Below are 12,210 nucleotides of genomic sequence, written 5' to 3'. Positions count from 1 at the left end.
ATGCAGGAAAAGGGCGTTTTGAGGGGAGCAATGATGTGACAGTCATCATCTACACAAAGCTGGCCCAAATCAGCTTATTTCACCAAGGATTTTCATTTGGGTCCCACAGCCTCCTGACATGGGGAGGAAGACACAGTGCAAAAAGGAATACTGCATCGGTGACACTTGGTCATTCAGCAGGAAAAGCAGAAGCGCTAATACAAGAAAAGCCACGGAGCAGCACAGAACTACCGCATCTCTCACATATTCTTCCAGACAATCCTAAAGGAGGGTCCTTTCTCTGAACAACATTGAACAAAGCAGGATACAGGCAGGCCAGGGAAGCAGAGGGAAGCTCACACCACTGCAAGCTGCTTCAAAGCCAGAATAGGAAAAGTCACCCAACCCTTTTGTGCAAGGAGGTGCTATGTATCCCCTTCGAAGGATGTTCGAGCCTCTTTCTCCAGCCAGGTGACTTACAGTCCAGCTCCCAGCCCTGCTCCTCCGAACTGCTCTCACACCTCAGGGCTTCCTTCTCCCGGCAGAAGAACCGCAGGCGCTGGCTTGGAGACCCAGCCCACTCCATCCTCTGCTCTTCCACCGTCTCCAGTCTGGTTGGGTCCCTTCTGCCACCCGTGTGGGCAACCTCGGACTGACCAGAGCAATCGCTCCAGTCCCTCTGGCAGCTCTGGGACCTTTCTGGCCACAGCCTGCTCTCAGGGGGCGATGCGCAGCTCGAATCCTGATCATCTTCGGAGTCATATTCAATGTCTATTTCCAGGCTCCTGGGGCTGGAGCAGTGTGTTGCCCTCCCAGCAGGTTCTGCAAACCTTGAAACCACTTTCTTGTGATTTTTTCGTAAGGCGCCTTGTCTGGCACGACTGTACATATCAAACCCCTCCTTACCGCCAGCGCTGCTCACAATGTTCAGCTCTTCCCTGAGGCTTGGAGCTCTGTACAACCCGCCTCCCATCTGGCCGCAGTTGCCCAGCAGACGACTGCAGTGCTCTGTTAAATCATTCTGTCTCTTCCTACTCATCTCAGGCCGATTCCGGACCTTCTCTCGATAATTATTTCCCTTCTTCTTGCTCCTGGCGGGACTTGTCCCAGACCCAGACTTCGGATCGTTCTCCTGGTAACCCCAGTTCCAGTTTGCTTTCTTCTGACTCCAGGTGGGCTGGACAAAGGCAGGATTCGCATGGTTGCCGTCCCCTCCACTCTCCTTATCACCACGCTCCTCCCGTGGACTCTGAGCAGACGGATCCATGGGGGTGTTACTCCCACCTGCCTTTACAAATGGCTCCTTGATGCTGAGTGGCTTCTCTGTCCTTCCTGAAGGGTAGGTAAGTGTTCCTGAGGAGTCTTGCAGCTCTGCCTTTTCCTCTGTAACACACCTCTCATCCTCATCTTCATCCTCATCCTCAGTCACTTCAGGGATGCTGAACAATTTCTTGCTGTGGTTCTTCTGAAGCGGCAGCTCTAGTATCCTCTCCAGAATCTCCTCGTCACTGTCAGTATCACAAAGATCCATCTGTACCCAGCCCCCGAGAAAAGCCACAGCCAGGACAAGCAGAGGAAAAAAAGAGAGGAAACAAACATTAAAAAGAGGCAAAGTTACAGCTGATTCCCTCCCAGCACAGCAGGATGGAGCGGCGACTGTGGTCTGCAGCCAAGCAAGGGTAGGAAGCAAGAGAGAGCAATGGGTCTCCTGGCAAAAGACAATCAGATGAACCAGCAATGCAGCGGAAAGCGAGAAAGGCCAATGCATGGAGAGCTCCCTGCCAGGCTCTGCCTCTGCACACTCTACCTGCAGCACCTTCGTCCTGCCCGCTGCGCTCCCCACAGCTCTGGGATGTCAGGAAGGAGCAGGTTCCTCCACGGCTGCTCACGCCGGAGCTGCTGGTTCCTCCCTTGGCAGGGATGAGTCCCACAGGAGCCCCCACACCCCCGTCCCTGCACTGGAACAGGAGGTGACCCTGCGCAGCAATGCACCTTCCCTCAGCCCTTCCCATCACGGCACCGTCCAGCTCCAGCAAACTGCACTGAGAATCCAGGTGAGCAGAGCTGCCACGTAAACACATATAAACCCTTTACCTCAAAGGGCGCCCACAGACACGTGTTTCATTGCAGCTGGTTAAGAGACCAGCAGGTTACAGGAAATTGTTGGGAAAACACTGCTGAATTTTAAAATTTGCCTTGGACTAACTGTAGAATTTATATTTTATCTCTTGCCACATTTATACTAAAATAAAAAGGCAGAATCCTAGATGGATGGTGTAATTTGGGTTGGAAGATACCTCTGGAGGACTCGTGCTCAACTTTTCTGGTAACTTATATCATGACATGTTCTAAAAACATTTACAAATACTTTACAAAGCATTTGTAGCTACCGATGTTTTAAGCTACAGGCACGAGCAGGCCTGTTCAGAGATCATCAAAAACTGAACCACAGTGGGGAAAGAAACGCAGTTGTAAGCTGCCTGTTGATTATTCCAACCTCCATAACTTTTTCCAAGCAACAACTCGTCTCGAATGATATTTATAATTAGCTGAATGGACCTACAGAGGTCCCCAGTTCAATCTCCTAATTGCAGCAGGACTGTTGCCAACAGTAAACCAGTGTCTTTGCTTATCTAAGGTTTGAAAACACCAAAGATCGGAGATTCCCCACCTCTCTGGGGACTGTCCCTGGGAAAGAAGTTTGTACTCACCTCCAACAGGAACCTCCCAAACAGCAGCTCAGGACTCCAGACTCTTTTTATATCATCTGCCATGAACAAGAAGTCTTTGGCTCCCTCACCCTTTCCAGCAGCCTTCAAACAGCTATAGGCAGCTACTAAATGTCCCATTTGCCTCATCTTGGCTGGACCAAACAAGCTCAGCTTGCTCAAACTCCCTTTACAGGACACGTGCTCCTGGCTCCTACGTCGTTAGCGCAAATTAGTAATATGCAGAATTTACAAATGCAACCACAAAGTAAGTCCAATACAACCTCCTTTAGCTGTTTACAAAGTCGTGGGTTTTGCTTTTGAGTTTTAATATAATAAATGGTTTCAGAAATTAAACAACTTATTTGAGGTTAAACGCTTCACCCCTCCATTCTTTCACCCGCCAAATCCTGAAAGAGTTGGCTGAGGTGTTTTGAGGTAACCCAAAAGGTCACTAAATATGCAGAATTCTGGAAAGCAGTGCTGCTAAGGCCTGATCACTTCAGCCACATCCTCTGCATCCTGAACAGCACCGGGAGCTCAGCGCCCTAAAGCTCCTGCCCCTGCTGCCCTCTCCCATCTTGTCCTGCTCACATCGACTCGTCACCGCCAGAATGGAAAACAGGTGCTTTAGCAGCTCAAGCAGCACCAGTTTGCTCACCCCAGTAGGATGTGCATGGGGTTTTGGTTTTTCAGAAAAAAAACCCTCAAACCAACAACATTCCGGCCAATAAAACATCCAGGAAGAAGAGCCAAAGCATGGCATTCCTCACTGTGCTCATTTCCTCCTTGCAGCTTCCAGGGAAACTGTTTCTCTTCCATTGTTTTGCAGTGCAAGCACTTCCCAGGCAGCCCCAGCACCTCCAGCCGCCAGGCGCTCCTGACGCTGCACGTCCAACCTCCGAACCAGGACAGAACCCACCTCAGGAGGGGAAAGCAGCAGCAGCAAATTTCCTCCAGATTCATCATAACCCCCTAATGTTCACCAGATCCAACCCATCTGTGCCACACTGGGCAGCGTCAACAACCTAGAGATGTTCTTTGGTCACATGAAATAAATTAGGGTGCTTTCTTGTTTACAGGCATATCACATCTCATGAAAAAGTTTCAAATTTCTCAGGCATCCAAGCTTAATACTTTCCCTCCTGCATATTCACCTCAACTGCCGTAACTTGTACGATCATATCACACTTTCAGTCAGGCAGTTTTAAGCATGTTACCCACTGCAGATGCATTTAACGCACTAACTACCTTTAACTGTATGAACTCATAACATGAATTAATGTGATCACTCATAGTTCAGCTCAACTGGTATTTCCTCACACGTGACACCTGAACGGCGGAGCCAGGGCTGCGCTCCTACAAGCCGCCCGTTCCTCCCAGGAGCACCAAGGTCTCAGCAAAATCATCTGCACTAAGTTATCCACTGTCAGGAGGGCTGGCAGGGCCGAGGCCAAAATAATATGTGCCTGGTTTGCTTTAGGAGAAAAAAATCACAGAATCCCAGAATATCAGGGGTTGAAGGGACCTGGAAAGCTCATCCAGTGCAATCCCCCCATGGAGCAGGAACACCCAGATGAGGTTACACAGGAAGGTGTCCAGGCGGGTTGGAATGTCTGCACAGAAGGAGACTCCACAACCCCCTGGGCAGCCTGGGCCAGGCTCTGCCGCCCTCACCGGGAAAGAGTTTCTTCTCAAATTTAAGTGGAACCTCTTGCGTTCCAGTTTGCACCCATCGCCCCTTGTCCTGTCACTGGTTGTCACCAGAAGAGCCTGGCTCCATCCTCCTGACACTGCCCCTTTCCATATTGATCCTCATGAATGAGTCACCCCTCAGTCTCCTCTTGTCCAGCTCCAGAGCCTCAGCTCCCTCAGCCTTTCCTCACACGGGAGATGCTCCACTCCCTGCAGCATCTTGGTGGCTGCGCTGGACTCTCTCCAGCAGTTCCCTGTCCTGCTGGAGCTGAGGAGCCACAACTGGACACAATATTCCAGGTGTGGTCTCCCCAGGGCAGAGCAGAGGGGCAGGAGAACCTCTCTGACCCACTGACCACCCCCTTCTAACCCACCCCAGGTACCATTGGCTTCCTGGCCACAAGGGCCCAGCGCTGGGTCGGTACAAGATCTACAGACAGGTGGACTTCACGGATTCCTGTGTGCCCAATGTTTATGTTAAGAACTTGATCAATAGGACTGATTTTTAACCCCAAGTTCTGAAGTTCACATTACATTTTGTGTGGTCTTCCAACTAACTAAACCCTGAGTACCTTAATTACAGATAAACACCTTTCCTTCTCACAAAGAACTTGCATTTTCACTAGGTTAAGGCAACACTGGGAGTAAAAGCAGAGCAGGTAGGAACTCTGCCAAGCACGGACCAGCATCTCCTCCTGTGAGCTGATGACATGGGATGGCTGCACCGGCACTCCCCACAAGCATCATCCTGCTACAAGTTACCTTCTCCCCGTTTTCCTGGTAACATGGCTCCCTCTGGTCCCATTTCTTCTCTTCCAGGGCTTCTGAAGACAGTTCATCTTCTTCTTCCTCTTCCAAAATATCTGAAAGGTCAGAACTACGGTTGTGCTCAGCAAAAAGGGTCAGCTGGCGTCTTCCCATTTCAGACATTTTTTCTTCTTGCTGTTGGAAAGCAGAACAGATTTCCTCAGTCCTGCCAGGCACTCTGTTCCAGCAATAAAGCAGCATTGTACCTTTCTCTAGTACACGTACAGCTGAAGTATGGCAGGAAATAAAATGGGCAGCACTCAGACTAGGGAAGAACATAGAAACGCTCATGAATAATGGACTTGCAGACCAGATTTCTGAGGACTGTGCACTGTCAATAATTCACAGTGAGAACCACAAACCCCTCTACTTGGTTGCTAATTCAGCTGATGTGGCCAATACTTGGGTATCAGGATTAAGGTACCTGGTTTCTCGTAGCAAATAACCCTTGGATTTGGTGGAAAGCAGCCATAATACCCCATGGTTTGCCTGGCTAAAAACTGTATTTGAAGCAGCAGATGTTGATGGTAATGGCATAATATTGGCATAATATAAAGATATATCTGTGGAGCTAATAAAGAAACTTAACCCCACCTTAAAGGAATCAAAGATTAGAATTTAAGGTCCTCTCAGGCACTCTGTTCCAGCAATAAAGTAGCATTTTACCTTTCTCTAGTACACATATAGCTGAAGTATGGCAGGAAATAAGTTTGGCAGCACCCAATGCAGCGACTGGCATAGGTGTACAGACACACAGACACAGAAAGCTGGCAGACGTGTTTTACAGCCCGCAGAAGAACAGCGCTGCATCAGATGGTAACACCCACAACCCGCATCCCTCCATGGGCAAGGAAATTCAACCAAGGTTCAACAAACCTCTCGTTTCACTCTGGACATTTCCTTCATCACCTCCTTGCCAGAGGACAACCTCAGGAAGTCCTGGCAGCTGCTCCCACCCGTGTTTGTGTCTCGGGAGGTGTCTCCTGTCCCCTCGGCCTGGCTGGGGGAGGGCAGAGGCTCTGGGTTCCAGTGCTGCTCCTTCGCTTCCTTTTCTCCTTCAGCACCGGGACCTTCTGGTGACTCGTCCACGGAGCACGCGTGGCAGGTCTCCAGATGTATCTTCAGACTGCTGTTAGACGGGCTTTCCAGCTCCGGCGCTTTGGTTACGGATTGTTCCACCTGGGAAACAAACCAAAACAAAGGTCACCAGGAACAAGGAAACCTGCGGGAGATATCCCATGGTACTTGTGCAGCAAATGGGGCTCTTAACACCCCAAACTCTCCAAGAGAAACACTCCGCACTCTGCATAGTTGGTGTACAATATTTTGGCAGGGAATTTGCAGCTGGGGAGGCTGGAAAGCCCTGGAACAATCCCCGCTGCCGTTAGGTGCAAGGAGACACACGGGCTCTCCACCGCTGCAGCTCTCACAGAAGCCACAGAGGGGTGCTGACAAGAACTGGTTTGAGAGCAGCAAGAAGAGCCCAAGCTACATAACAAGTTCTGTTTTTCAGTTAGTACACTTTGCTGCTTAAGAAAACCCCTGGGAGATGGAGCAGTGGCACCCAGGAAGAAGGCAGATGGGACTTCACCAGCCTTGCCTTTCTCTAACGCTTGCTCTAAAATACAGCAGCCTCTGCTGCATTTTGCATCGGAGCACAACCTTGTCCTTAGGTACTAGGCACGCTTTGAAAATATTTACAGGATCAGACAGGCAGGGATATTTAGACACTGCAGTGCCTCGTTTCTAAATGTCCCCTGGGCTCAGGCAAAAGGCAGAGAGGTCGTGACAGCCCCGAGCACCCTGCCACCCTCTGCACAACGAAGGACTCAAGGACTCATCAACGGTATATTTATGCCTTTAACAGCTGTTTTTTGCAACTTTGGGCAGGAGAAGATAGGTGGCTGTGAAGGCAGACACTCTCTATTTTCCCCTCAAGGTCTTTGACAAACAAAGGCATAAATTTCTGAGATAAAGAAGAAAGGTCTCCTGGTTAATTGGGATGACCAAGATGGGTCAGCTAGCGGACAATCAACCACGAGGAGAAACCACGAACCACCAGCTGCCCCAACAGACAAAACAACTCACGTGTGGTCAGCACCGCGACCATTCCTCTCATTTTTCAAGCACCTACTCATTTCTGGAACAATCTTCTCAATTAGCAGGAAGAGCAAGCAGAGGGAGATGAACCGCCCTGTCCTATCTCACATGCAAAAGGTCTGGGCTATAAAACTTCCTCACTTGGGACACTCGGCATGTTTGTGTGTATTTCATCACGGGGGGTGTGTGTGTCTGTGCCTCATGGCATTAATGAAGTTTCATACCTACCACAAGCTGGAACGATGGAGTGGTGAGATCTCACCTATCTTCTCATATCTTAACCTACCTCCTTTTCCTATTTCTCTTTTCTAACTTTATTCTGGGCACATAACAGTAATCTCTTGTGGGTTTTGTTGTTAAAGTCTTACTAAGATTCATGATACAGCTACCAACTTTTGCCAAACCACTATTTGCTGTCATTCCACTGAGGGTTTTTAGTAGATTCATGATTTAATTGAACCTCTCGGGTGATTTTCGTCACTTTGTGTTACCACGCAGGGTATTTCAAAGTCAATCTTTGCTCTTACCCCAGCTGAGCTGGAATGGGACAGAGGTCTGGATCTCACGTTCAGTCTGACAGCTGGGGCCCTTCTGCCCTGTTCTCTTTGCTGGCAGCCCAGTGAGGACACACATCCCAAGCAAGAAGGGTGATTTACACCCTGGAAGTGCTGATTTCACTGCACTGACAACAAAGCAGGTGAAGTGACCCACCCCTGTGTAGCCATCTACACTAGTCTAAATGTGTGCAAACGAAACACAACAATTGACCTAAAGGTATCATGAGCAGCAAATGACCAGGGGCTGAAGAATAATCATGGAAATTTTGGACTCAGCATCTCAGTTCTTCTGTGTATTCACCTGGCCTTTGGTCTTGGGCCCACGCAGCTGCTGATGCTCTAGCAATTATTAGAAGTCTTCCCCGCTTTTGTCTAACCTTGAGATTTTGCAAGCTCACCCTGTCATGACGAACATGCTGAATTTAAGAGTTTGAAGCACTCCTGAGTCACAGAACCCCCGAACCCCAGGCTGGTTGGGCTGCAGGAGCTCTGCAGATCCCCAGCCCAGCCCTGCTCACACAGGGTCACAGAGCAGATCACACAGGTGGGTCCAGGCGGTTTGAATGTCTCAGAGCAGGAGACTCCACACCCGCTCTGGGCAGCCTGGGCCAGGCTCTGGCACCTCCCAGCAAACAAGTTTCTGCTCCTGTTCACATGGAGCCTCCTGTGTTTCAGTCTGTGCCCGTTGCCCCTCACCCTGGTGTTGGGCACCACTGAACAGAGTCTGGTCCAGCCTCTGACACCCACCCTGAGCTATTGATCCCATAGATGAGATCCCTCTTAGCTTCTCTTCTCCAGCTCAACAGCCCCAACTCTCTCAAATGTCAAAGGTCAGAATGGGAAAAAGATCCTTTTTCCTGATACAATACATCCCACATCAACAGGACCCACTTCCCCCTCGTCACAGAAAGATCACCTAACTGACCACCTACGTGTTTTCTCCTGGGGCTCTCAGACATCCTCCCCGCTGTCCTAAAAAAGCCCTGGAATCACTCACCCACCCTTCAGGACTCCAAATTCCAAACGGTGTGACAGCTTGCCAGTTCTTCTCCACACAGGCTACCTTGTCATGCAGGTCACTAAGACACCGTTGTGCCCAAGTGCCAACTCTGCCTTGTGCAAGCCCATGAGACTGGAGAAGAGCCCTTCAAGCAGAGAGCGCAGCAATGTCAGACCAGCCCTGACATCACCATCACCGGGAACATGCTTTCCACCTTCAATCTCTGACAAATTCCTGCTTTCCGGACTCTGCTCCTGATCTGCTTGCACACATCAAGCAATGAGCTTCACCTGCTCTTCCAGGTCCACCACAGCAGTCAGTTCTCCCTGCTGGGTTGACAACCACTGCACAAAGGTGTGTCATACCAAGATGCTCAGTGGGATTTCACTCCATTCCCCAAAACTATTCATTCTCCTTCCCAGCACACATGATACTGCGCATGGGATGGATCAATAAACTCACTTGCACCTCTGTCCCTTTGCCCAGGCCTTGCAATTCTGCATTCCTCGAAGGGATGGGCTCTGTGCCCTCGGCGGGGAGCACGGTGCCGCCGGCTTGCTGAGGAGGCACACTCAGGCATTTCTTGTCTCGTGCAGCATCTGATCCCTGTGGGGAAGCGCCTGAAACCTGCACCAAGGAAGCACCAGGAGAGGAGAGGTGCGATGGCGAAGAGGCTTTCTCTGGCAGAGACGGCGCTGAGCCGTTGTGGCTGGAGGGGGGATCAGTCAATTTGGCATCTGAGTTATCAGTGGGAGCTTTCTGCTGGAGCAGGAGCGCGGCTGCCTGGTGCGTGGGTGGGCTGCGTGCAGGCAGAGAGCCCCTGGGTTCTCCACGGGGCGGTCGAGAGGTAAAAGTGGTAGAAAGAGCAGAACGGGAAGGTGAAGAGCGCTGGGAGGTTCGCAGCAAGACTGAGGAAATCTGGGCTGGAACTGAGTCCACTGACTCCCCATACAGAGACATCGTTCTCACAGAAACCTCCCGGCACACCTGGAACATCTGAAGCTGGGCCAGGTCCACCAGGACACTCCCAGCTGTTGGAGAAGTAACTTCTATTGCCTGGAAGCAGAAAAAAAACAGCGAGCAATTATTTATTGTGCACATCTCAGCCCTTCTAAAAATGACAATTCCCAAAGCCAAAGTTACAACAGACCCCAAAGCTCTTGAAAGCAGACATGCAGAATTTCCACTCTCCCTCTCAATATCAGGGAAGAATGAACAGTAAAGAGAAACTGTTAGCACAATCATTTGAGAAACTGGATATTCTATAAAATACAACTATATTCCTTCCTACTTCATGTTTTAACTCCCCTTGCTCCCCACGCTTTAAAAGGTCATCCCTTTTTTTGGCTTCCCTTTTGCCTGCCTTCCCAGCATCCTTCTTTTTTGACCTGTGCAGGAGAAAAAGCATTTCCATGATAAAAGAGCAATCATCCCCAGGGCGCCACAGTTTTGCAGTGTGCTCCTTCACACAGCTGTGCCTTCTCCCTTCCATGGCCAACAGCACAACATCGTGCGTGTAGAAGACCACAGGCCACTTTTAATACAGAATATCCTTGGAGGTTCTTTATCAGTATTCATACCGGCCCCTGGGGTGTCTGTACACCTCTCCCTTCGCCTGTACCTAATTTAAGAAAGGGCTGAACTACACTTCACCCCTTGCAGTCCCAAGACAAGCCCCAGTGGGGGCAAGGCTGTGTACTTGTCCTGGACTGATGTCTTTTCTGGTGGGCAAACAGCCCAAGCATTGTCCCTTCTCTGATATCATTCCTTTCCACGCCAAGGACTGTCATTGTCTTCTCACACCATTCTTAGTGGACCAAGCATTTTGAAACTTTTCCATATTTCTCTGTGTTTTGCCACACAGTCACAATTTTTCTGTATTTTCTACCATCTCTGTTTTTTTGTCGCTATCCATCGCCTACACGGAGAGCATGGGAAAATTTGTTTTGAAAAAGCAGCACTTTTAATTGCTCTTCATTTTAACCAAACCACAGTCTCTGGGTATAACACCGCTGACAGAGATGAGCTTATTCAGTAGCTTTCCCAAGGTTTATTGGCACCAATAGTGTCATTGCACTTCCTCCCCACCTGTGTTTCAGATGGACGCACCAAGAACCTGGCAGAAGGAAGACACTGTAGTACCACCATTAAAAATACCCAGGAAAGTTAGCCAACGGCAAGGAATCGCTACTATGTGCTAAAGAGCTTAGAAGCAAATTAAGAAACTAAGCCCTCTAATGAGGAACAAAAAATGTCCTTACTGATGCCAGCACGAAACACTGTTCAACCACCATAGTTGTGTTCTGCTGTAACTGTGTCTCTTACTCAGCATCTCCCAGTCTGTACGATACCAACCTGCAGCCAAGCTGGTCCCCACACACCATACTAATGATGTATTTATTAGAAAAGACCTTTTTCTTCCTTTTTCTTTACCTCTCCCAAACACACAAAGTGCTTCTCAGGCCTGCTCGGTCACAGGAGCACCCCGGTGGTATTAATATTCACCACGAGTTGGGGCTGACTGGTTCAGACACCAGCTGCTGTCCAAGTCTGGAGCCCCTGTCCCTGCACCAGCCTCCAGTCCCCACATGAACCCAGAACCCCAGGCTGGCTGGGCTGCAGGAGCTCTGCCGATCCCCAGCCCAGCCCTGCTCACGCAGGGTCACAGAGCAGATCACACAGGTGGGTCCAGGCGGTTTGAATGTCTCAGAGCAGGAGACTCCACACCCGCTCTGGGCAGCCTGGGCCAGGCTCTGGCACCTCCCAGCAAACAAGTTTCTGCTCATGTTCACATGGAGCCTCCTGTGTTTCAGTCTGTGCCCGTTGTCCCTCACCCTGGCGTTGGGCACCACTGAACAGAGTCTGGTCCATCCTCTTAAACAACGCCAACCTCGCCCAGTGTCAGCACGATACCTTCTGTCCATCCGCGTACACCGCGTAACCAGTGACTCGAACTCCATTGGAAGATCCTTCGGCATCGATGGTGACGGGTAACCAGCTGATCACGAGGATACCTGGTGAGGGACCAGCTTCTACCTGGACATCCAAAGGAGCATCAGGTGTGCCTGCGAGAGACCAAACAGATTTTCTTCTTACCTCACCACAGCACAGAGCTAAACTAAACCCTGATTAGAATCAAAGAGAAAACTCCCACACCAGACTTGCCACTGCAGAACCGCACTAGAATAGCCAAGCTAGTCATGGGAAATGATAGACAGAACCAGAGAAAATAAAGTGCTCTTGTTCTGTGAAGGCTGCAGTGCACAGAAAACAGAACTTTGCAAAAGTAGCTGAGGCCAAGATGCAGCAACCCTTAGAGCAAGGTCATGGCAAACGAGATCTTCCATGCCCTCAGAGGCATGCT

At 50.0% G+C, this 12,210-nt stretch overlaps 1 protein-coding gene across 1 annotated transcript in view; it reads right to left on the bottom strand.

Moving 5' to 3' along the window:
• TSPOAP1 (TSPO associated protein 1) overlaps positions 1-12,210 on the bottom strand; it is a gene marked incomplete at its 5' end in the record, with an annotated part of 74,491 nt that overhangs the window by 17,098 nt on the left and 45,183 nt on the right. Inside the window, 5 exons of the mRNA XM_080357367.1 lie at positions 386-1,510; positions 5,145-5,324; positions 6,066-6,368; positions 9,309-9,902; positions 11,760-11,911. Of these exons, the coding sequence (XP_080213493.1) occupies positions 386-1,510; positions 5,145-5,324; positions 6,066-6,368; positions 9,309-9,902; positions 11,760-11,911 (2,354 nt within the window). The remainder of the gene's footprint in view (positions 1-385; positions 1,511-5,144; positions 5,325-6,065; positions 6,369-9,308; positions 9,903-11,759; positions 11,912-12,210) is intronic.

Source organism: Nesoenas mayeri (assembly GCF_963082525.1).
Source record: "Nesoenas mayeri genome assembly, chromosome: 20".
NCBI classification, from domain to species: domain Eukaryota; kingdom Metazoa; phylum Chordata; class Aves; order Columbiformes; family Columbidae; genus Nesoenas; species Nesoenas mayeri.
Note: the sequence above shows the minus strand (reverse complement) of the source record. Positions and strands in the feature narration are given on the sequence as shown.